The sequence below is a fragment of the Alosa alosa genome, chromosome 6, assembly GCF_017589495.1.
Source record: "Alosa alosa isolate M-15738 ecotype Scorff River chromosome 6, AALO_Geno_1.1, whole genome shotgun sequence".
Lineage (NCBI taxonomy): Eukaryota > Metazoa > Chordata > Actinopteri > Clupeiformes > Clupeidae > Alosa > Alosa alosa.
In genome coordinates, this window is record NC_063194.1 from 30853196 (window position 1) to 30879962 (window position 26767).

The window sequence follows — 26767 nt, forward strand, 5'->3', positions numbered from 1 at the left end:
ATCGGTCAGAGAATGGAGTAGGGTCAACTCCCTTTAATCAACCCTGTTCCTCCTTTTGGGGGTGGGGGTTGATCCGATATGGGGGGATCTCTAATCACAGGCCTTGCAGGGGCTTCCATCTCCCCAGACCCTCATCTCTCCCACAGCACCGGTGCAGAGAGGAGAAGGTGGATCACCTGAAACCCAGTGATGGCCAGCGGATTGTGGACACAGAGAGGCAGAGCTGCCACCCCCACCCCACCCCGACCCCCACCCCACCCTCAACCACCCCACCCACTTCCTATCCCCATCACGGAGGAACACCAGCAGTCTGATCCCCTCCAGCGTCTGACGGGCGCCGTCACCAGCCGTGTTGGCAGTCTTCATGGGCCGCTGTTTACTAATACAAAAATAAAGGGAATGCCTGCGGAGATAGAGCCAAGACAACATTGTTAATCACGGATACTTTAACAACATTTTAATGTTTTTTTTTTTTTAATCACGGATACTTTATAAAAAACATTGAAATGTTGTTAATCACGGATACTCTATGAAATAAAACATTAAAATGTTGTTAATCACGGATACTTTATAAAAAACATTAAAATGTTGTTAATCACGGATACTTTATAAAAAAAACTTTTTTAACATTAAAATGCCATTCCCTGCTTTTTCAAGGTTTCTCAAGTTCTCAAGATTTCAGAATAATTTCTAGGAAAGAAAGAAATCAGGCAAATTGTGTAATGTCAATTATAATACCATACAATAAAATTATATTTTTATATTTTTATCAGTGACCAAAATGATCTTTTTGTTGGCGACACAAGTGGAAAAATAAAGATGGACAAGTACACTTTGTTAACAAAATCTCTTAGCTCTAGGATGGCAAGAAAGTGAGTGTCAGGTCTGAGAGAATTATCAAGGTCAGACATTAATGGTAGTAATGTCAATATATAATACACAACATACGTTTATGGCATTTTCTACCCATAATTTATGCTATTATTGTGAACTATTTAAAAATGTATGAGTATCACCCAGTGAGTTTATTTCTCCCGCCACTAGGGGTCAGTATTGTATGGAAAACCTGCTGCAGCATCATCAGTCACCAAACACTGCAATCTACAGGTGTTCATACAGACAGCTTTTCACTGCCTATGAGACAGTCATCAGATCAACTATGCTGACCTGTCTGTTACGTTTCTTAGCCTAAATAGTGTATCAGAGATGCACTCAAAAAGTCACAACTGAACATGTCAAGCGGTTTAAAGTAGAGACAAGTCTCTAAAATCATCAATGCATGCCTAGATTGAGCAATGTTGCAGGGCAACCACATAACCGGTTCCATGTGTTCCAATTGGATGATTAAAGTTCTCATGAAACTGATCATTAAAGTTGTCAAGAAACTTCAGGTTGGCATGAGAGGGAGTGTATTGTGTGTGTGTGTGTGAGCAACCTACAAGTTACTCATCTTGCACTGGATCATCTTCCTGAATCTCAATATTCTGATCACAACAAGTCTGGGCAAATGACTAAATCAGCACTAGTCAGAGGCTACATTCATTGTCATCACATCACTAAAAGTAGGCTATTGGTTTTACCAAAAATATTTGGTAGTATTTAAGTATAAGTATAAGTATATATACACTCTTTTGATCCCGTGAGGGAAATTTGGTCTCTGCATTTATCCCAATCTGTGAATTAGTGAAACACACTCAGCACACAGTGAACACACAGTGAGGTGAAGCACACACTAATCCCGGTGCAGTGAGCTGCCTGCAACAACAGCGGCGCTCGGGGAGCAGTGAAGGGTTAGGTGACTTGCTCAAGGGCACTTCAGCCGTGCCTACTGGTCGGGGTTTGAACCGGCAACCCAGGTTCCAGGTCCGAAGCGCTAACCAGTAGGCCACGGCTGCCCCAAGTATTTTTAAACTACAAAAATACACCTATATTTTGCTACAAAATACCAAGCCATTTTTTTCAACAAAATGAAATACAAATGACAAAAAAGTATTTTGTATTTTAAATACTTATTTTAAATCAGGGACTGAAAACATTCCAGTGTTCCAAGGCCACTTCTCTAAATGGTAACCGGTTGAAACTTTAGAACGTACAGAAGAACGGTTAATAACGTTGCTTTAAAATGACATAGCCTTTAGAAATGGATTTATGGTTGGTGCTTGTTTTTCTGCCCAACAGCCTTAAAGCTTAAATCAAAGCACATTAGATATCAAGGTTAACTGCTAAAAGCACAGTGCCTGAATACAGGCATGGGGCAACATTTGAAAGTAGGCAATTAGCCTATACAATATTATATCTTCAAAAATATATGATAGCCTTAATTCAGGCACAGAATATGTCCTTACTTTAAGCCCTGTAATAGCCTAGCCTATGTGTGGTGTTACCAACTGCATGACACTAGGCCTAGATATTTTCCTAATGTCTCTGGTAGCATCTGTTATTTCACACAATGTTTAGGCTACATACTTGGAAAAGGCAGCTAGATAGTGTTGGATATGAAATTCCATAATAGGCTTAGCCTATTATACAGGGGAGACATGGATTTATAAAATCTGACTAATTTCATCCTATAAGGGGTCTGGGGAACACTGTGTGGGCAGGTGACTTTCCAAGCCTATTATCTTTTGAATAATATTCAAACAAAGGTTATTTGGAATGATAAATACTGTTATTAACCAGTTATCTAAAATTGAAAATAATGCTGTGAAATTGGTTTTGTTCCTGTTTTCGATTATGTTCATCCAAAATGTCTGTTCGTCTTCGGTTTTCTCTCTTTAAATCTTTTCTAATCCCCGTTTTAAATACATTTATCAGAAATACTGCCCATCCCTGGCTGTTGGCTGCAGCAACTTGAGCTAAGTAGTACTAATGTTTTTTTTGTCTTTGTGTTTTATGTTTATGTCAATTTTGATTTCATTTGATTTTGTTTTTTTTATGTACCAGGCATAGACACAGAGAAAGTGCAACAGCCGCCACAACCTCACTGACAGGGTGACAAAAGGGTTGAGTGTGGCCCCAGCTGTGGTGCAACTGGCTGGGGCACCTGCACCGTACGCCGGCGACCCGTTCGATTCCCGCCCCGTGGTCCTTTCCGTATCGTACCCCGACTCTCTCTCCCACTCACTTCCTGTCAATTAAAGCCCAAAAAATGTACTTAAAGAAAAAAAAAAAGTGTTGAGTGTGTGTGTGTGTGAGTGTGGCCTCACTTCATCTGGTAGGACTGCTACGTCTGTGTCTCGGTGGGCTGGGCAGCGGCAGGGTCCCTCCTGGCCTCCCTGATGGACATGTACATCTCCTCCTCAGGGTCGTAGTAGTAAAACTTCCTCAGGTACTCGATCAGAGGCCTGCGAGAGAAGAAGGGGGTCAGTCGACTAGTAGACAGGACAGCCCGAGAACTAGCTGTGTGTGAACCACATGTGTGAAATCACATGAGAAAATGAACAATCGCAACAGAAGAAAATGAGAAAATACTAACAATGTAAACAATTCAACCCACAAATACAATACAAACTAATAAGAAAACAAACATGACATCAGTGTATATTTAAGAGCAGACATGATGTTGTGTCATCAGTCAAAGGGTCAATTAGTGTAGTGTAGTATATACTGATCCTGTGAGGGAAATTTGATCTCTGCATTTATCCCAATCCGTGAATTAATGAAACACACTCAGCACACAGTGAGGTGAAGCACACACTAATCCCGGCGCAGTAAGCTGCCTGCTACAGCGGCGCTCGGGGAGCAGTGAGGTTAGGTGCCTTGCTCGTGCCTACTGGTCGGGGTTCGAACCGGCAACCCTCCGGTTACAAGTCCGAAGCGCTAACCTGTAGGCTACGGCTGCCCCAAAATTAACTGAAAAAAAATTAAATTAAAATCAATTAACAATTCAACTGCATGTGTGTGTATGTTTTTAGTGTGTGTTTGTGCATGTTTTCAGTGCATGCGTGTGTGTGTGTGTGTGTTTCTGCATGTCTTTTAGTGCATGCGTGTGTGTGTGTGTTTCTGCGTGTTTTTTAGTGCATGCGTGTGTGTGTGTGTGTGTGTGTGTGTGTGTGTGTGTTTGTGCATGTTTTTAGCGCATGCGTGTGTGTGTATCTGTGTTTGTGCATGTTTTTTAGCGCATGTGTGTGTGTGTGTGTGTGTTTCTGCATGTTTTTTAGTGCATGCGTGTGTGCGTTTATGCATGTTTTTTAGTGCATGTGTGTGTGTGTGTGTGTGTGTGTGTGTGTGTGTGTGTGTGTGTGTTTCTGCATGTTTTTTAGTGCATGCGTGTGTGCGTGTGTTTATGCATGTTTTTTTAGTGCATGCGTGTGTGTGTGTGTGTGTGTGTGTGTGTGTGTGTGTGTGTGTGTGTGTGTGTGCATGTTTTTTAGCGCATGCGTGTGTGTGTGTGTGTGTGTGTGTGTTTGTGCATGTTTTTTAGCGCATGCGTGTGTGTGTGTGTTTCTGCATGTTTTTTAGTACATGTGTGTGTGTGTGTGTGTGTTTCTGCATGTTTTTTAGTGCATGCGTGTGTGTGTGTGTGTTTATGCATGTTTTTTTAGTGCATGTGTGTGTGTGTGTTTGTGTGTGTGTGTGTTTGTGCATGTTTTTTAGCGCATGCGTGTGTGTGTGTGTCTGTGTGTGTGTGTGTGCTGGCGAGACGTACGTGGGCAGGGGCAGCTCCTGGATGTGGTCGATGCGCACCATCTGCCGGATGCAGAAGCGGCACAGGTGCTGGAGGGACTTGACGGAGCTGAAGCGGGACACTGGGTACAGCAGCTGCACCGGCGTGGGCGGCAACCCTGGGGGAGGCACGCAGAGTGACAATCAACCAACAGCCAATTACAGAGGGGGAGAGAGCTGAGGGGTGGGGTTAAACTCAATCAGCCAATTACAGAGGGGAAGAGAGCTGAGGGATGGGGTTAAACTCAATCAGCCAATTACAGAGCAGGAGAGCTGAGGGTACACCCAATCAGTCAATCACAGGGTGGGAAAGGTGAAGTTGCAGTCAACCAGCCAATAAAAGGATGGGAAGGGTGGGGTTACACTCAGTCAGCCAATCACAGCGTGGAAGTGGGAGGGATTGCACTCAAACAGCAAATCTCAGGGGGAAGGGGACACTGGATTACACCCAAATATCAAATCTGAGAAGTGGATAGGCAGGGTTGCACACAAACACCCAACCACAGACAGGGGTGGGGCTACACACAAACAGCCAACCACAGAGGAGGGGGGGTGCACACAGAGCCTTTGTGTATGAGTGTGTGTGAGAGAGAGAGAGATAGAGAGAGAGACTCACCTGGTACTCGAGATCGTAGGAAGTAGAGAAATTTTCCATTTTTGGAGTGCATGATGGCACGCTCGATAAACTCCACCACCGAGTGGCAGCGGTCCTCGAACTTCGGGTGGCACCACAGACTGAAGGTCCCTGCAGTGACACGTACAGTGATTGGCTAAGAGTATCAGGGAAGCAAAGGCATCAGCCAATCAAAACAAATGCTATTACAACTCATAAGGTTCCCACAGTCATGAGTTCCCATGTGATGACCAGTAGGGCAATGGAAAATTATGTTTTTTGTAACATCCATAACGTCAATAAAATGTGATGGTGTGGTATGATGTGAATGATTACATGAAATTTGAGCAATTGCTATTTTTGGCTGAAGAATGTACATGAGAAAAAATGCTCAAAAAATGAATGTTATCATTCACGTCATACAAATGCCAAGGCATTTCACTGGCGTTATGGATGTGACAAAAAGTCCATTTTCTGTGGAATTGCCCATTAACTTCAAAAAGGAAATCAGGTTATGGCTTTGAACATTGATGCACTTTTCACTAGCTGAAATGTACCTTCTGTTTCTCAATACTGACATAAAAGCTTTGAAATCAAATTTGAATGTTTTCTTTAACCACGGTCACACACTAATTTTCACTTCAAACCCACTGACCAGATCAACACATTTATAATGGCAAACACTTGTGCTACCACTGCAGATATTTTAAAAGACTATAGTGTGTACCGCCCCTACCTGAGCACCATGAAATTCACAGAGTGTCAGGGCTAGTCAGTGTCAGGGCTAGTCCGACTATAATATTGTATAATAATATAATAATAGAGCTGAAGCAGGATAGACAGATGGTCAAACAGACGCTTAAAGGAACCATATGTAAGATTGTGGCCAAAACTGGTACTGCAGTCACTTTCAAATTACTGTAGAGCGGTGTATCCCCTCCCCCTCCCCCCTGACTTGAGGTTACCAACCTGGATGCCGAAACACTACTGACTTTGTGATTAGTAGATAGGTGGAGGGTGGCGCATCAGGCCAAAACACAACATGACATGACAAAACACAACATCAACATCAGTTGAGGGCTGCAACTTCACTTTTTAAATGACAATATCCTGGCCGGACTACTGTTGTCAGTGATATAAGTAAGTTGAAATGAACATGATTTCTTAATGTCTAGTGACATATCAGGGCCATTTTATGATTAATTGAAATACATTTCTTGTTCCTTTAAATCATTCAGTCTTATTATTATTACACAACCGTGTCAACTAGGTCCTGCATATCAAACACTAGGGGTGTGAATCTCTCATGTAAAAGATGATACGATTCGCATCTAGATACATGGGCACGATTCGATACAAGAAAAGATACATGTTCATAAAAAACGATTTAGTACGATTCGATGCGATGCGATTCGATGCAATTCGATGCAGTTCAAGAATGGAAAGCATTCTTAAAGATTTTTTATCATTTGCTCAAGGTGCACATTCATTTTATATTATCAATTATCATGGTCATGGTTGTCAATTAGGCAAAAAAATGAATATGATTATGTAAACTGAGGTTTGTTTCATATACTGTATTGAAATGAAAAAAGAATAGTCTACATTTCAGTTAAACACAGCAGCCAAATAGAACATATTTTTTTTATAGACTTTATAGATTTTTATAAAGTTATATCTGATTGTTTTCATGGAGCTGTAGCCTTGTTGAGGTAAGACAATACCGAAATAAAATAAAACAGTGCTTGGCCTTTGACACTCTTGGCCTTTTCTCATATAGCCTACAAGAATAAAATAGGCCTACATATCAATGAACTCTCTGGGTTTATTTTGTTCCAACGGTAGACCTAATGCAGAAACCTATAATGCCACAAGTCTGAGTGAATATGAACAAAATAATTGGCTAATAATTTGTGCATCATTTTAGCAACGGCCAAATTATTATTTAACATTAAGGAAATCCCTTCATCAAACGTAAGGCTATACTCTACAGACTATCGTTGCTGTTTAGTGTTTAATTTCGCGCTGGATTTTGAAAAACAAAAGAGTAAAAATTGTAAAATAAACGACCGAGTGCGAGTTGTCACGTGCTTAAGTTGCAGTAGATGTATGGGTAATTACTTGGTGAATGTAGACAAAAACGAACTGCATTACCCACAATTCCGTGCCACGTATAGTTTCAAAACCGGACGCGGGATGAACGCGCTGCTTGGAACGTAAATGAGAGTCTGAGCGAGCAGAAAAGGTTGTGAACCCATTCGTAACAAGTAAATCGATATAACAACCGGTTCATTTCAGTTTTATTCCGATACGGGGCTTCACGTATCGATGTAGTCGTATCTTACACGTTAAAAACGGATACTGATACGTATCGGTTAATCTTTACAACCCTATCAAAACACTCATTTCAAACACCTGTATCTACTTGAGGCGTCTACAACAGACACACACACTGATGTTACACACATGTCCACACTGCCTATCTGACACACACACACACACACACACAGAGACACACACACACACACACACACACACACACACTTACACCCCCATGTCGACTAGATTGTTGCCATCACACACTCCTGTCTGTGAGTGCTGAAATGAATATACTCATGATAAACATAAGCATAACCTACACTGTGAGTTGCTGAGGTTAGATGGGGGTTTGAAATGTACTGAATATGTTGTTTTAAATCAAGGGAACGTAAAGTCATTATTATGAACACCCTTAAGCTCTAGCACATTCCGGCCTCGTAGAACAGCCTGTGCGGAGTCCTGTGCTTAAACCACACACTGGCCTCACACCACTTCCTGTTTGTGTCGCTGTAGCAACTGCAGATGAGAGATGACGTCTGCATAACAGAAATCTGCTGTGCACAATGTTCCTTTAGACATGGTTTTGAAAGACTGTGTGTGTGTGTGTGTGTGTGTATTTTGTGTATAGTGTGTGTGTGTGTTCTCCTCACCTCTGTAGTGTTCCATGTGTGTGTGTGTATAGTGTGTGTGTGTGTATTGTTTGTATAGTGTGTGTGTGTGTGTGTGTGTGTGTGTGTGTGTGTGTGTTCCTCACCTCTGTAGTGTTCCATGTGTGTGTGTATAGTGTGTGTGTGTGTGTGTGTGTGTGTGTTCTCCTCACCTCTGTAGTGTTCCATGTGTGTGTGTGTGTGTGTGTGTGTTCTCCTCACCTCTGTGGTGCTCCATGTGTGTGTGTGTAGTAGTGTGTGTGTATTTTGTTTATAGTATGTGTATTGTGTGTATAGTGTGTGTGTGTGTATAGTGTGTGTGTATTGTGTGTATTGTGTGAATAGTGTTATATCTAGTCGACATGGGGGTGTAAGGTGTGTGTGTGTGTGTGTGTGTGTGTGTGTTTTGTCCTCACCTCTGTAGTGCTCCATGCGTGTGTGTGTATAGTGTGTGAGTGTGTGTGTGTGTGTGTGTGTGTGTGTGTGTGTGTGTGTGTTCGTGTGTGTGTTCTCCTCACCTCTGTAGTGCTCCATGCGTGTGTGTGTATAGTGTGTGTGTGTGTGTGTGTGTTGGTTCTCCTCACCTCTGTAGTGCTCCATGCGTGTGTGGTGCGTGACTCCCTGCGATCTGAAGCTCAGGCTGAGGATGTAGCGGGGGTCAGAGCTGTCCCGCACCAGAAACGAGCCGTCCGGCTTCCCCTTCAGCTTCAGCTCCGCGTCCTCCCAGTTCATGGGGCCCCAGTACCAGCCGCACTGCAGAACACACACAACAACATGTTTTCTTTTCTCAACGCTTAAAGCGCTTCACATGGAAAGGGGGACCTCACTAACCACCACCAATGTGTAGCACCTGGATGATGCACGCCAGCCATTCACACGCACGCACGCACGCACGCACACTTCCAGGATGCTGCATGCTTCATATATATATATATATATACTTTGACTTTGACATAGCTGGACAACTCTGTCATGGAATTGTGACCAATGGAGAACAAGCCTTGCATGATAGAGCATATGACCAAAATAGGAACCTACAGAAACTGAGGGAGAGATGTCTTCACTCAGCTAATAAGAATTTATATGTGACAGAAGCATGGCAAAACATGAAAAAAACTAGATACCGCAGAGCGGTACAAAATATGACCGCCGCCCAGTCCAGCACATTTTTTACACAAAAAAAAATCACGCTGAAAGGCCTATATGATTCTAACTGTCTCACTAAATTGCATTATCCACACTCAATTCAGTCTTTCACACAGTCTTTCAGTGTCCCGGGAATCCTTGTTGGTCTACGGTCACTAAATGTACACATAAATTATTTTATTGTAAGGCCCCCCATGAATGAAAGTTCACGAAACTTGGCATGCATTTGGAGGGTGTCATAATGATCCTACACTTTCAATTTCGTGCAGTTTTGACCATGTCAGCCAGAGATATTGTAATGAAAAAAACCTAATTTTTGCTTTTTACATTTTTAACTAGGGAGGCTTATACATGAAATAAGTGGTAATGGGATGGGTTGACATGTCCCCTTAAGACCAACATACAAAAACAAGGTGGACCTCCTAGGCCCTACGGTTCTCAAGATATTCACAGAAAACTGTCTCCGGGCACCTACAGGCCAGTTGGTGTATAGTAACATAAATTAATTTAATGTGTGGCCCCCCATGAACGGAATTTCCGATTTAAACTTGGCGTGCATTCAGAGGGTGTCATAATGATCCTACACTTCCAATTTCGCGGCAGTTTTGACTATGTTAGGTCACAGATACCTACGATTACAACACCTCATTTTACTTTTTGTGTTTAACTAGGTGGCTTACATGAAATGAGTGGTTATGGAATAGGCTGACATGGCCCCTTGAGATCAACATACAAAAAATGGTCCTCCTAAACCATAATGGTTCTCAAGATATTCACAGAAAACTGTGTCTGCCCTACCCTCCTTTGGGGGTCCAGTCCAGCGGGGGGCTACAGATCAAAACAAAAAAAAAAACGATGGTTCCATGCTATCCATGTGGGGTTACATGCCCACCAAGTTTCGTACCCCCGGTCTTACAGTGTCCCGAATCTTTGACGGAAATTTGGACATGCTAAAAAAAAAAAAAATCTGACTAAACCTTTAAGCGCCAAATAAGCGGTCATAATTAAGACACCACTGCACATTTTTCTGATCCTATGGTTGCTGAGTGACATTCGATTTAGTTGACGGTCATATTCAAAATTAAAAAACCAATGCAAATTTCAATATGACCGTCAACTCATTTGAACGTCAACCGTGACATCAGAAAAATGTGCAGTGGTCTCTTAATTTTTTCCCAGAGCTGCATATAAAAACACTCTCTCCTCCATCATCACATGGTCCAGACACAGCCGGAAGTGTACCCCTCCATCATCACATGGTCCAGACACAGCCTGAAGTGTACCCCTCCATCATCACATGGTCCAGACACAGCCTGAAGTGTACCCCTCCATCATCACATGGTCCAGACACAGCCTGAAGTGTACCCCTCCATCATCACATGGTCCAGACACAGCCACAGTCCAAAGCCATGCCCTAATGACGCACATTATAACCCGAATGGCGGTAGACTATGGAGAAGCCTTTGAAAACACATGCAACCACACTTGATGAGTATGCTCTGTCACTTGATGAGACAGAGCTAAACGTGTGGACGGATATGAGACCAGGAAGTGTGAGGGAAGTCAACACTGATGACACACAGAGATCAAATCGCTTTCTTGCACTGGATCCAAGCCATGTGTCAACTGCATTACGCGTCCACTTTTCCTCAATTTGAACATATGTTTATTTAAGAATGTACATTTTTGAATATGAATGTTGATGCCTTAGCTAAACGAGTTCTACAGCTCTGGTATTGCTTTGTGCTTGCTTTGGTATGTTGTTGTGTTTGTATGTGTTTGTGCTTGCATTAGTATGTTGTGTGTGTTTGTGCTTGCTTTGGTATGTTGTGTGTGTTTGTGTGTGTTTGTGCTTGCTTTGGTATGTTGTATATGTTTTTGTGTGTTTGTGCTTGCTTTGGTATGTTGTGTGTGTTTGTGCTTGCTTTGGTATGTTGTGTGTGTTTGTGTGGGTTTGTGCTTGCTTTGTTGTGTGTGTTTGTGTGTGTTTGTGCTTGCTTTGGTATGTTGTGTGTGTTTGTGTGTGTTTGTGCTTGCATTGTTGGTGTTTTGTATGTGTTTGTATGTGTTTGTGCTTGCTTTGGTATGTTGTATGCGTTTGTATGTGTTTGTGCTTGCTTTGGTATGTTTTATGCGTTTGTATGTGTTTGTGCTTGCTTTGGTATGTTGTGTGTGTTTGTGTGTGTTTGTGTGTGTTTGTGCTTGCTTTGGTATGTTGTGTTTGTGTGTGTTTGTGTGTGTTTGTGCTTGCTTTGGTATGTTGTGTGTGTTTGTGCTTGCTTTGGTATGTTGTATGCGTTTGTATGTGTTTGTGCTTGCTTTGGTATGTTGTATGCGTCTGTATGTGTTTGTGCTTGCTTTGGTATGTTGTGTGTGTTTGTGCTTGCTTTGGTATGTTGTATTTGTTTGTATGTGCTTGTGCTTGCTATGGTATGTTGTATGTGTTTGTGCTTGCTTTGGTATGTTGTATGTGTTTGTGCTTGCTTTGGTATGTTGTATGTGTTGTGTTTGCAAGTGGGAGGTGTATTTGCATGATGCCTGTGCCTTTTTCCATGTTGCATGTCTTCTCTGTGTGTATTGTGTGGGTGAGCTCTAGCATGTCTGCACATCTGTGTGTTTGTGTGTGTGAGTGTGTGTGTGTGTGTGTGTGTGTGTGTGTGTGTGTGTGTGTGTGGGTGAGAGTTTAAAGGCTGCACATTCTCTTGTGGCATACATACATATATAACCTGCATTGTGTGGCAGCTCACAGCTGTGCACTACAGACAAAGCTCCCAACCTCAGACTCACAGTTCAGCATCAGTATCATTGCGTAAAGATACCAGTTTGTGACTCCGACTGACGCGATCACCGCGTGGTGGTGTGTGAGTCGACACACCAGCAGGCCGGGCTTGGTTTCATACTTACCAGAAGATACTGTGGGTTTGGGTGGATCAGGTGAAAAACTACCATGCAGAATTCTGACTAAGAATTACTTATAATTAACCTAAAGCTTCGGGCCGAATTGCGTCACTTTGCAATAGGTCAGGCTATGTGTTAGGCTACTAGAGGGATTTCCAACTTCTTGCAACCTTAGACATGGTGTAGGGCGTGAGAGGCTTACTCACCGCAAAGCACTTGATCCACTGGCTACCACTGCATATGATGTATGGGTTGGAGCATGTTTGCTTCTGTTTTTGTTTGTTTTGTGTTGTGAAAATGTGCATGTGTGTGTGAGTAAATGTGTGTGTTTGTGTGTGTGTGAGAGTAAATGTGTGTTTTTGTGTGTGAGAGGAAATGTGTGTGTGTGTGTGTGTGTGTGTGTGTGTGTGTGTGTGTGTGTGTGTGTGTGGAAATGTGTGTGTGTGTGTGTAAGTAAATGTGTGTGTGTGTGTGTGTGTGTGTGTGTGAGTAAATGTGTGTGTGTGTGTGTGAGTAAATGTGTGCGTGTGTGTGTGTGTGTGTGTATTTGTGTGTGAGTAAATGTGTGTGTGTGTGTGTGTGTGTGTGTGTGTGTGTGTGTGTGTGTGTGTGTGTGTGTGTGTGTGTGTGTGTGTGTGTGTGAGCGAGATGGTAGAGTAAATGCTACATGGATGCTCCATTTACAAATGACTGTACATGACCGCACTGCAGCGCTGATCATAAAGGTTCTATGCAACGCCACCTACTTCACAACAATCCATAGCAACGGAACTGATCGAATAGACTGGTTTTCTCTTCTGTACGATCTTAGTTGTACGACACCACACTTTAAACAGCTCACCTACACTACACTTTATACAGCATAGCAAAGCAAGAATAAGATTAAGGTGGCATATAATGATGCACTCAGAATCCTGCTGAAGTGTCCAAGATGGACCAGTGCTGGCCATATGTGTGTGTTTGTACCCTTTATGTAATATGTGGACAGTGATTTGGGTGTGTGTGTATGAAGTTATGTTTGTGTGTTGGTATGTACCCTTTATGTAATATGTGGACAGTGATTTGTGTGTGTGTGTATGAATTTATGTTTGTGTGTTGGTATGTACCCTTTATGTAATATGTGGACAGTGATTTGTGTGTGTGTGTAAGAATTTATGTTTGTGTGTTGGTATGTACCCTTTATGTAATATGTTGTGTGTGTTCATTAACAGGACTTTGAGTCTGTAAATAAAGTTATACATGCACTAGAAAATCACATAAGCCACTCACCTAACACACTTGAATTTAGAATAAATTCCTGAAGACTTTAGAATTAGACTCCTTAGACTTTAGAATTAATTCCTGAATCCAACAAATAAGTCATAATTCTGGAAAATGGCTGCTCTTCTGATGCCTTCATGGACACTTGTTATGCCTCAGAACTATTAACATATTATTAAAATATTAACGCCTGAGTAATGCCCTCAGCAACTGGGGGTACAATGTAAAGTCATTGCCTTAATGTGCCCAGTATGGATGAATACTTATCCAGCTGTTAAACACTCCTTTTAACCTTTTAAGCTATATTTAGATCTTGGCATGATACTCATCCCACTTGTCAATCCAAATAAACAATTAGAAATGTTGATTTGTATGTATATTTATTTGTGTGTGTGTCTGGGTGTGTGTGTGTATGTTTATATGTGTATATATTTATGTGTGTCTTAGTGTGTCTTATGTGTGTCTCACCTTCTCCAGCTCCCTGAGGCTGGTGGCGAAGCTGCTTGCGTCGGGTCGACTCAGTGGAAACAGAGAGGGACGCTGCTCGTGCCGGGCCGAGTTCGGACCTTCCGGCACCAAGGGTATGGGCCGCGGCAGTCCTCTGAGGAAGGTGTCTGCCAAAACAACCAACCAAACATAAATTGTCTACAAATATACACATGACACTTGACAAGAAGGCCCTCCACCACCTCTGGACCAAGGGAAAGTGAAGATCAAGGCCATGAAGAGCCTCCGGCAAGGCCACTGACATCCAAGTTATTTATTATGTATTTCATTAAAGGTGCAGTCAGCAATTGCATATGATGTTGCATCTGTTTACAGTATGTTCCTGTTCATATTTAAAATTCAAAATTCTTAGCAGATGTTTTTGTTCAAAACAATGTAAATTGTATTTTAACCAAGAACCAAACAAAACACACCAGAAAGGAAGCCCATCCCTCCCTTCAGTACTCCCAGACAAACTTCTTTTTTGTATAGCTGACAACTTGACAGGCTGCCCCCACTTTGTTTGTTTCCTTGAGTCTGGGCTGCATACAGAGACCAGGTTTTTTTTACAGTGTTCTCACGGTATGGGCAGTACCCACGGGCTGGGCAGTACCCACGGATGGGCAGTACCCACGGGATGGGCAGTGGATGGGCAGTACCCACAGGATGGGCAGTGGATGGGCAGTACCCACAGGATGGGCAGTGGATGGGTAGTACCCACAGGATGGTCAGTACCCACGGGCTGGGCAGATGTGCGTGTGAATGTGACAAAACAGATGTATGGACTGGAAATTGGCCACGATCGCTGACTGTACCCTGAATTACTCTGTTCAAGAGACACAGTCTGGGTTATTGATGAGAGAAATACAAAACAAACAATGGACAACCTGATGTATTACTCTTCCATTCTAAAATAAAGAAGCCATATCAGCAAAGTGGAGCTGAAGTCTTTGCAATAAGTGCTTATTGGAGCCATCACATGCATAGCAAACGATGCTCAATAGAACATTGAGCAGGTGCACCCAGCTTTGACCATATTTGGTTAAATCTGCCATTTTTAGTTCCTTCTGGTGGCTTCACTGGGGACTGTGTGAACACTGTGCATCATAGTCGTGGGTCAGGGCACATGGAGAGGACAATAGTGACCCCTGTGCTTCTTCAGCACAATACACTGAGACAGCCTAGTTGCCTAGTAATACACTGAGACAGCCTAGTTGCCTAGTAACACACTGAGACAGCCTAGTTGCCTAGTAACACACTGAGACAGCCTAGTTGCCTAGTAATACACTAGCCAACCTGTTGGCCAAATGGAAGCTTCTGCAAACAGGCAGAAGAAGCCGGCAAGCCAGCGGTCTAACCGCTGTTGGACCAATGGGACGTGTCTGAACACACTAATCATGGCAACCCTGTTGAGGTTCATTTAGTGTTGCCGGCTGCACCTGGACTGGCTAAGTGCTATTAACATCACCCATGGGTTTGGCTTCCCAGAATAGCACAAATACTAAAAAAAAAAAAAAAAAAAACATTTTAACCCTTGCCTGTATTGTAGAATCCAATAAATGAACATTACGCTGACATCTAGATTCTGTGTCAGCTGGAGTAGAGACATGAGCACCCAAGGCCAGGGTCTCTCCCTGATGGCCACGCAGGCACAAGTTCAGTGGGGTGTGTGCAGTACGTGCTTCTAACAGAGATGTCCAATTAAACAATAGGCCTTGAGCTGCTTCTGGGTTTCATGTAAACTTGAATTAACTCCTGGAAAAAAGGAGTTGCCCAAGTAAATTTGTGTCAGTGTGTATGTGTGTGTGTGTGTGTGTGTGTGTGTGTGTGTGTGTTGGGGGGGGGATCTGTGTGTGTGTGTGTGTGTGTGTGTGTGTGTGTGTGTGTGTCTAACTGTATGTTTGTATGTACTGTATGTATGTACGTATGTGTGTGTGTGTGTGTGTGTGTGTGTGTGTGTGTGTGTGTGTGTGTGTGTGTGTGTGTGTATGTATGTGTATGTATGTATGTACATATATGTGTGTGTGTGTGTGTGTGTGTGTGTGTGTGTGTGTGTCTAACTGTATTTATGCATGTATGTATGTATGTATGTATGTACATATGTGTGTGTGTGTGTGTGTGTGTGTGTGTGTGTGTGTGTGTGTGTGTGTCTAACTGTATGTATGTATGTACATATATGTGTGTGTGTGTGTGTGTGTGTGTGTCTATCTGTATGTATGCATGTATGTATGTATGTATGTACATATGTGTGTGTGTGTGTGTGTGTGTGTGTGTGTGCGCATGTGTGTGCGCATGTGTGTGTGTGTGTGTGTGTGTGTGTGTGTGTGTGTGTGTGTGTGTGTAACTGTATGTATGTATGTACATATATGTGTGTGTGTGTGTGTGTGTGTGTGTGTGTGTGTCTAACTGTATGTATGCATGTATGTATGTATGTATGTACATATGTGTGTGTGTGTGTGTGTGTGTCTAACTGTATGTATGTATGTACATATATGTGTGTGTGTGTGTGTGTGTGTGTGTGTGTCTAACTGTATGTATGCATGTATGTATGTATGTATGTACATATGTGTGTGTGTGTGTGTGTGTGTGTGTGTGTGTGTGTGTGTGTGTGTGTGTGTGTGTGTGTGTGTGTGTGTGTGTGTGTGTGTGTGTGTGTGTGTGTGTGTGTGTGTGTGTGTGTGTGTGTCTAACTGTATGTATGCATGTATGTATGTGCGTGCACGTGCGTGCGCGTGGTGTTAATTGGAGACTGGTGTCACTGCAGGGCTATTTTTGCACCACACCATCTAAACAAACTCAAGCCGATGGATGGTGTAATTAGTTAAAGTCTGCCTCACATGGCCACCCTCACAATGGCCTCAAGCTCCGCAAACACACCAGCACTCTATTTATAGGGGAGGATCTGCACGGACTCCACACCGAGGACACATCGGGGTTACAAATGTTACTTCAAGACAGATATAAACACTAAATACGTCTACTAAATGCCATAATATTCCACATCTAATCATCACATAAATTCAGTTTCTACTTCAACAAACATCAGGAAAGAGATAGCATGTTTCAAAACAAAAAGATCTATATCACAACAAAGCCATCTACGCTATCATAACACAGACTGCCATGGTTTAAACGCTTAAGAATTAATGTTGCCCAACCGGTTGTCACTCTCTTATCACTAATTACTAAGAACTACAGTCGGTGTAAACAGAGTGGGGAAAGGTGAAGTCCATTTCCTCTTTTTTCCAGTTCAGACTGAAAGGACTTTCTATAACAGCTATTCTCACATCCTCCCTGCGGCCCTCTGTCTGTCAGTCAGTCAGTCACTCAGTCATCTGCCGGTGCTTGGCATCCATCCATTCATTCATGAGAAGATTCCTTTCATCCAGAGCCATTTAAAGTTCAGTCCAAAAATACCTTCAGTGGCATACGCGTTCTCTGAAGTAATATTTCAGTTTCTCTCAAGTAATATATGCAATTTGCATCTTTTTTCAAGGGTAAAATTGACCAAATCAGACTAAACATATCTCAATTATTAACTTAACATCCAGAACTTCCAGCTTTGAGAGCATTTCACTGGGGTTATTAAAGGGGAACTATGCAGGGAACTTAACAATTTCGGAGTCATTGGAATGGTTATATGACTTTTTCTGGGTTGAAAAGTGGTGGTGGCCGCCTCGCTTCCGGCTACAGTCTGTGAGCCGCCACCCTTGCAACTTTGATCCGGCGAGCTAAGCCCACCCAAGCATGGTCTTGCCCACCCTAAGTCAAGAAGTCAATGGGTTTTTTGTTTCAGTTGTTCATCTGCGCAGTGTGCAGTCTCAAACCCAGCTTGGATGTAGATGAGTTGGTGTTGAGTGCAGTGGTAGCTAGCTGGTAGCTGTGCAGTAGGCTTATGTATGTGTGTTAGGTAAACCCCCCTTCTGATGCCTTAAAGGACATTTCACATAGATCCTTGTTTCCCACAAGTCACTGAGTGCTGTCAGCCTGAAATGCCTTAATGTAAGAAATGCGCTATACAAATAAAACTGCCTTGCCTGCCTTGCCTTGTAGGTACGAAAAGAAAAAAAATGAAAACAATTAGTGCTACCTAGCTCGAGTTGCTGCAGCCAACAAAGTGTAGCACTGTAGCTGCCTGTCTGCTCTAGCTGTTGGCAGGCATCAAAATATGTTTTAAAATGAAATATCAAATACCCTAATTTTAAGTGTATCAAAATAAACTACAATGTACCATATCAAAATCAAATACTACATTTTTGTATTTTGAAAATACAAAAAATATTCTTTAAAAGGTACTTTGAAAAACCTATACAGAGATGCACTCAAAAAGTCGTCAATGCATGCCCAGATTGAGAAATGTTGCAGAGCAACCACATAACCGGGTTACATGTGTTACGATTGGATTAAAGTTTTCAAGAAACTGATAATTAAAGTTCTCAAGAAACTTGAAGTTGGTATGAGGGAGTGTATTGTTTGTGTGAACAACCTGTGCTGTGCTGTGCTGTGCTGTGCCCCTACCGTTGAGGCTGAGGCTGTGCTGGATAATGGCGTGGGAAGGGGGTGGGGCTCTCAGGGGCAGCGACTGCATGGACGCCCCCACCACATTGTCCAGGGACACCCCAGGCTGCGGCCCGCCGAAGTCGTCTGGAGGAAACCCAGAGAGACAAACACACAACAACAACAACAGCAGCATTACACAACAGACAACAGAATAATAGCCAATTCTGCTGCATTTCTGGAGACACAAGGATGTGAATACCTGCTGAAGTATGGGTATCTTTTTCATGTAATTCCTGTGATCTACACATCAGATCATAAATGGAGAGACATAGTACTTAGAATCTTAGATACTGAATGTCAGAACCTAAATATTTGGGCATAATTATTTGATTGTGGATGTGGCGGAATAGTACCTATATTCTGGATGGTACAACCTTGATGTAATAGCCCAATGCCTAGATAACCCGCCACCCCCACCCCACACACAAACAAACACACACACACAAACACACAAACACACCACCTCTAACCATTACAAAACCCCTCCACCTTGAGGGTTAACAAACTGGAGCAGAGCGCAATGACTGCCCCCACAATACCAGCACTTCCTGTTCCCCAAAACACGCCATTTTAGACGGCCTTTGAACAGCCTGACACAGAGACAGAGGAGCTTGAATGGGATGGGATGGGATGGGGGGTTTAAGGGAATTTTAAGTGGAGTTGACCATGGATTCAGCCTTAATTACTGGTCTGGCCACCAAGCACACACAGAGCCAGTGGAATTTAAGAGAGTGCCTCTAAATTAAGGGCACATCTTGCACATTACAAACGTGGTCCATGGTTTAAGACACAATTACAATATGTATAACAATATTTAATAAAAAAAAAATACAATGCATGTGCAGCTTTTTAACCAATGCAAACATGCTAAAATACTTAGTACTTAGTCTTATAGTGCTTAAAGTTAGGCAGGATCCACAAAACACGAACTAGAAGTAGACCTGCTCTTATGATGTGGTTGAACATGTGCAAGGGCAAGTACACACCATGAACTAAAAAAAGGAGATGCTTTAGGTAAGAGCATGGAGGACTAGGAGTAGGCCTGCTCTTATGATGTGGTTGAACATGTGCAAGGGCAAGTACACACCATGAACTAAAAAAAGGAGCTATGCTTTAGGTAAGAGCATGGAGGACTAGGAGTAGGCCTGCTCTTATGATGTGGTTGAACATGTGCAAGGGCACAGTCCCCTCCATGCTCTCACTTTAGGTGAGAGCATGGAGGGGAAGAGCATAGAGAGAATTGAGAGCGGACTTGCTATCTTCCTCCATCTCATGACTTCCGTTTTTTTATCTGAAGAGTCCGCACACAGAAGGCCTGCCTGCCTGCCACCCACACAATGCTCCTCTCAGTCGAGTCAAACCACACAAAGGCCTGTCATGACCACAGCACCTCAGACTGACTTTCGGCATCAGGCCGAAATTCACTTCTATTCTTCTGGCTAGCTTCTGGCTAACGGTTCAACAAGGTTGTGAAATGAGAGAGAGCAAGGTCCTTATTGTCTTTCTTTTCTTTTTCTCATTAGAAGCACTGGGAGTTGTGAAAGAGCAGTCCCTCCCATGCCTTTGCATCACGAGGGAGATCCACAGGGTGACATAATTCACTGGTGCAGAATTGTGAAATGCACAGTAGACTGGGACAGCACCTAATATGGTTCATTAAAGTTCACACTTAAGTTCTTTTAAAGCAGGAAGGAATTTAGGTTTTAAAGTTAACAAGATGCCTACCACATAGGCATGTAAAGAAGTATTCCAACACCAGCAGCAGCACAGTTGACAGTAAAAGCTTGTTATTATACTAACTTGTGTAGCCAGTTGCTTATAAAAACATCAAACGTGGAAGAATTGCTGCTTATGGTTGCTTTGATGAGAGCAAAACTATGTGTGATTAACCCATGACAAACAGACTGTTCTAAATTGTGGTTAATGGCTTTGTGAACTGCATATTGAAAGCTAGTCCTGATATGAGGTGTCAGCTGTGTCATCTCGTTCCACACTACAACACCTGCAGATGACAAGACTGCGACACGTTGGGCCAACAATGGCATTTGTTTAAAACAGACCCAGGTCCATCCGGCTGGTGTTAACCCTTAAAAGTGTACCGTCACACCGGTGTAATTGAAATGTTGGAAAATGAACGTTCTAAAGTATATCTGAGTTCATTGAATTCAACATAGAATTTTAGAACCTTGAATTGTTGTGGAACGTAATCTTATGTTAGAATGTTCAAAAACCCACACCTTGTGAACAGAACTCGCCTTCCAACTTTTCAAAACTGACCGGGCCTGAGATTGACCAAACAAAATCTTCTTTTTTTTGTTGTTGCATGAGCTGCATTGAAGTTAATGGAATAAAAAAATCAGTGTCTAGTTTTGAAGGGAAGACTCAGAGCCTGACAGTGAGGAGGAATGAGTGCAGAGCTCCACTGGAGAGGGAGATAGAGAAGGAGTGCAAAGGAGAAGAGTGAGTGAGTGTAAAAGAGGAAGAGGAAGAGGAAGAGTACCCAGCAGGCTGAGGCTTCGTCGGGGAGGAGGCGGGGGAGTGGGGGGGTGAAGAGAGCTCCCTCCTCTACGAGAGATGTCCACATCTACCAGGGACACAGTCTCACCTGGGGGGAGGAAGGAGGGAAGACCCAGGAAGACCCAGTGGAGGAAGACGGGAGTGAGAGGGAAGTGAGAGAACACATAGAGATAGAGAAAATAGAAAGAAAAAAGAAAGAAAGAAAGAAAGAAAGAAAGAAGAAAGAAAGAAAGAAAGAAGCACAGGCAAAAGGCAAGAACGAGGGACCATCTTATTTGCAGAGATTGATAAAAGACTTCATTATTCACTGGTGAGGAAGTGGAAAGGAGACAGATACAAGCTATTACTGTTACATAATAACATCCCAACACAAATGCACATGCACAGACACACACATATAAGCATGCATGCACACATTGCACACACGCTCCCACTAACACACACACACACACACACACACACACACACACATCTACTCCAACTCAAGCATTATTATCCAAAGCACCAGAGTAACATATGGCAATGGAGAGATACACTGCCCCCCCCCCCCCCTTCTCTGATGACACACAATCCGTGCATGGAAACACTAAATGATTGACCACTGCTAATTAAAGTTAGCACACATGCACACACACCCACACTTACCAGTGAAGGCAGGAGTGAAGGGCACAGGAGAAAAGGCACTTTGGGGCCTTGACAGCTGGGGTCTAATGAAGGAGAGAGAGGGAATAAGAGAGAGAGAGAGAGAGAGAGAGAGGGCGCAGATGAGAGGGATAAGAGAGAAAGAGAAAGAGAGAGAATATTACAAACTGGTAGCACATGATTATACAATAAGAGTGGCTTGGTCCATATGGTGTGATCTAACTGAAGGGTGACTAAACCAGCACTCATTTCCTGGAGCTTGAGGAGCGATCTGGGGTGTGGCATTTATGACCTGCTTAAAAACCTCGTGTTCCAGGCCTGGACACATAGCAAAACAGTTCTTTTTGGTCTGTATGTGGGTAGATCCAGAGCCTGTGGCCAAAGTGTGGAGGTATCACAAGACCACTGTTTTAAAACAGCCTTTAACTCTTGGTGTACAGTGAAACAAATCCTTAAAATCCTTAAAAACAAATCCTTGAAAACACAGACGCAAAGTTGTAGCAACATTCTAGAAATGTCCAAGGGGCAGAGTGATATGGAACCAGTCCATCTCCTTTCCATAGGTTGAGTTAAGATATAGCACACACACACACACACACACACACACACACACACACACACACACACACACACACACACACACACACACACACACACAGCCACCGCACTGAGTAGAACTCGTCTCTCTTTACACTGGAAGACAGTAGCATTTGAACTCACTCAACCACTAGATACATGATTGTGTGTGTGTGTGTGTGTGTGTGTGTTTGCATCTGATTTAAGATGCTTATGTAAATACTAAATGAATGAGTACTGTGATTGTTCAATCCTTTTCGATAAACATGCTAAAAGTTTTGATTGTCTACATTTAGATTAAATACCCCATCACAGTCCACATACCCTGGACACAGAGATACGTAATACCCCATCACAGTACACATACCCTGGACACAGAGATATGTAATACCCCATCACAGTCCACATACCCTGGACACAGAGATATGTAATACCCCATCACAGTCCACATACCCTGGACACCAGGGTTGTGCACAATTCGAATTGCAATTCTGCTTCCTGTTTGCTACCTCAATTGAAATGTAAGTGAAATTCAAGAATTGAATTGGAATTTAAGAGCCAGTTTCAATTCAATTCTGGAATTTTGCACAAGCCAATATGTAATATCCCTCAAGTTGTGTGTTTGAAAGAGATTCTACCTACACAAGGTATTAATGGTTGATCAAGATAATATGCAGAAATCAGCGGCTTGACTGTACCAACTTCTTCACTAGTAGCATTCACAGAAACGTGCAAGAAATCCTCCCAGGCGAAACATTTGTGCCATGTGAGTATAATATAACATCTGAATGACAGATTCACAAATGATCATTATGTACATTGTGACTTTCATTGCCATATGGAGAAAACATTTACCCAAGTGGTGGGGCAGCAGCCATTCTGTCCACTAATGCAGGGACCACTAGTGGCATGGGGGCTTAGCATTCTATGGCCGATAGCAAACACACACACACACACACACACACACACACACACACACACACACACACACACACACACACACACACACACACACACAGCTCTCCCAAAACATGCCCTGCACGCTGGCTTTGGTCTCCCTCTCATTTTCAAAGCAGCAAACAGAAGTGTTGGGCTGTGTCTCAAACCACATACTCATACTCATACCGAGCGCTTACTTGCGTTGTGCCCACTTTTTTCCATGATTACTATTGTCCCACTATCTGCACTACATACTTAAACTAAGTATTTAAAGTGTGCAAGTAGGTGGTTTGAGACACAGCCTTGGTCTACAGGCGTGCAAACACCTTGCCAGGCATCACCAGCAGCCCAGATGGCCCTCGTAAAAGCTTGCAGGCATATTAACTGGTGTCCTCTGGAGATGTCTTGCTGTAGAAGCCTTTGGTACATCTTTGTGGGACATTTAGGCCTAGTCCACAGAAGCACATAGTCAGTGCGTATCCTAAATGTCTAATGCAAACAGCAGGTATGAGTATCCGCTCGTCACATGACTGTGTGCCATCATGATGAATTTGATGATGGTGCTACAACTACTTGCCCATAAAATACATATCTCCATAAGTATGAGGTTAATACACAGGGCAGTTAGAATGTATTATTAATATGGTTTTAATAATTAGTATAGTATTAATATGGTTTTGTTTCTTTTAGCTTGCATAAAACACTGTCCTGCGGCTTATACAAAATAGGAACACACAGGAAATGACTGTAGAGCATTTTAACATGGCGTTGCTTTAAGACAGACATGTCACCATACTCGCGGCACCTGTTCTGGGCAACTTCACTATTTAGGATTTCATCATAAACATGCTCTATGGCCTGTGTTAGTCTTTATGTGTGGAAAAAAAAGAGTTTCACTTCTTAATGCGATAAGTCGGCAGTTATGACCATAGTCTTTGGACTTGGTAGTGATCACAGCACATTTTACTCTTATCTTTTTTTATCACGCACAACGGCATGGTTGCAGGGCTTTTTTGGGAAAGCAGGGCAGCCAGTGATCAAAGTGATCACCATAATTATCATCATCATCATCATCATCGTCATACCTGCTGCCAGCGTCCGGTTCGGCGCTGGATGAACTCCACACGTCCATCAGGCTGCCCCCCGACGACGTGGACGAGGCCAGTGAGGGACGCTTGTCCAGCAAGGGGCTGGGACCACCGCTTCCCCCGCTGGCGCCCGCTCCCGCGCCGCCCACTCCTGTGCCACTGCTCCGGGTGCGGAACAGCTTGCTGAGGCGGATCTTCAGGGAGCCTTTCCTCGACTTGCCCCTGCTCTTCTGGCTCTCGCTGGCACCTCCACCACCCCCGAGGGTGGCACTGCCCAGGGCAGCCGCCACAGCCATGGGGGAGCCGATGCGCTTGGGCGTGGGGGGGCGGCTCAGCGGGGTGTGGGCCGCAGTGGTCGGGGTGGGCGGAGAGGCTGCGTCCGAGGGCTGAGGGTGCTCCAGTGCTTGCGTGGTCGCAGCGGCAGGCGCTTCGGGAAGAGTCGCCGAGGAGGAGCCGGAGGCGTCCGGTGCCAGCGGGCCCGAGGGGCTGAGGCCGTCCGGCAGGGACGGGCGGCACGTCTGTGGGTCGCGGTAGGCGTCTACACCCAGCGCGGCCCCTGCCGCTGCCAGCCTCTGCACCTGCTGCATGAGGCCGCTCAGAGAGCTGCTGGAGAAGGTGGCCGTCGCCGCGGCAACTGTCATGGTTGTCATGGTCATCGGCGTCGTCGCCCCGTCCTGGCCGGTGTCCGGTTCCCCCGACTGGGCCCCTGGTTCTCCTTTGAAGCCGTCCCGACCCGGGCGTGGGCACCCGCCCATGGCCAGCTCGCCCACCTCTGACGAGCCCAGGCCCTCCAGCACCAGCAGCGCGTCACTGGTCTCACTCGGGTCCTCCCCAGGCCCCATGCCCGCCGTGGCCGATGCCAGTACGCTCTGGCAGGAGCAGCGCAGCGGCTCGCCATCCTTCAGGAGCTTCTCCGAAGCCTGGCCTAGCTCCCCCAGACGTCTGGCCAGGCTAAGCACTGGGTCCTCCCTGTGGTGGTCAGTACCAGCCTTGCGCGGATCCAGCATGCCAAATTGTAGGGATTTGTCTAGTAAAGGAGGCCAGTCCATGGTGTCAGTGACTAAATGGTGCCTGTGGCAGAGACCTCCTCTCCCCATGGAAAAGTCGCTGCCCTCCACCGCTACCTTGGTGAGTTGCATTACCGGGTGCCACTGGAGTCTTTGTGAGGGTATTCGCTGGTGTGCGCTTATGCTGTAGTTGGAATTGTCATCGACGCCGCCGTTTGACACACCTGTGCCGCCGCCGTCTAGCGTGTCGTTCTCGCCCGTTTGATAACCGGACTGCTCAAGTGCTTCTCCGGTCGTTAGAAGGTTTTGAAAAACCATGAGCTGTGCCCGCGATCCTCGGCCCCCCGTGTGTGGGAATTCGAAGCGCTGGGCCACGGCAAAGTCGGGCGGCGGTTGAGTATCAGACAGCGAGGGTCGAGTCAGCATTATGCCGCTGTCAAGCGCTGCGGTCCCGCTCTCCGGTTGAGAACTACAGTGCGGGGAGGGATTGGTCTGGCACACCGGGCCTGCGGAGGGGTTAGTGGGGTCCAACTCGAACCCACTGGTGATGTTGTTGCCATGATGACCCAAAGCTGCTTTCCCGAATCCGGAAACCACTCCGCTACCCGTCAACAAATTCTCCTCGTCTACACGGTCATATTCCGCTGCAGAAACCAGGCGCATCAACACAAAATCGGGAGACATATCTTGCGCGTTATTCATTATTACTCCTCAGTTCGGGTATTGTACAGCTGCGTGGCGCGCTTAGACTCTTACATAACGTAAATGAATATAAATCCTACTGACAGCGAACACATCTCTCCGCATCCATCCACACTGGCCGTTTTGACGTTGCTTGATCCTCCTCAGGAAATTCCGATCAGCATGTCTGAATGCACAGATATTCAAAAGGCTCCGTCAGTACTGCTGACGCCGATTCCCTCTTCAAAGACACCATGGATGTAGCCTGAGCTGGAGACCCACGGCGAGGCTGCGCAACGGCGACATCAATAATCTGCTTCTTCTAATAATAAAGGAGGCCCAAGCTATAGACGCTTCCTGCCGAAGAATTAGCCCTAGAGCCCTTCGCTCTATTCTACTTCCCACAGAAACCTACAAACCCCACCCGCTCGGTCGTTTCACTTCCGCAAATTCTCTCGCCCTCCCTCTCTCGCTGTTGGACAAAGCAATGCCGCTTCAAGATGGAGATGTCAACACAGCTACAGTATTTTATATGCTAAAATTTGGGGACGTTCAGATGTCAACGCAATTTATGGGTGTAACGGCCCCAGGTGAGCCTACCCTGACAGCCTAACATACCAAGGTTACCCCAAAAGGCTTCTGCCCTGACGTCGGCTACAGTAGACCTGCCCTGTGACAGATGGCAAATTGTTATAACGTAATCCAAAATAAGTGATGATAATG

The 26767-nt window shown here is 44.3% G+C and overlaps 1 protein-coding gene across 2 annotated transcripts; it reads right to left on the reverse strand.

Moving 5' to 3' along the window:
* Positions 1–274: 274 nt before the first annotated feature.
* Positions 275–26579, reverse strand: LOC125296588 (suppressor of cytokine signaling 7-like). 2 transcript variants are annotated; one of them, XM_048246578.1, is made up of 10 exons: positions 24354–26579; positions 21757–21818; positions 21095–21199; positions 18553–18678; positions 14017–14162; positions 8829–8997; positions 5282–5410; positions 4649–4784; positions 3207–3344; positions 275–403 (listed from the first exon to the last, which is right to left on the reverse strand). In XM_048246578.1, the coding sequence occupies exons 1-9, from the start codon at positions 26063–26065 to the stop codon at positions 3224–3226; spliced, it is 2706 nt and encodes a 901-aa protein (XP_048102535.1). In that variant the 5' UTR covers positions 26066–26579; the 3' UTR covers positions 275–403; positions 3207–3223. The 2 variants fall into 2 exon arrangements, with proteins under 2 accessions (XP_048102535.1, XP_048102536.1); XM_048246579.1 differs by lacking the exon at positions 21095–21199 and having other exon boundaries at positions 24354–26578.
* Between the last annotated feature and the right edge of the window lie 188 nt (positions 26580–26767).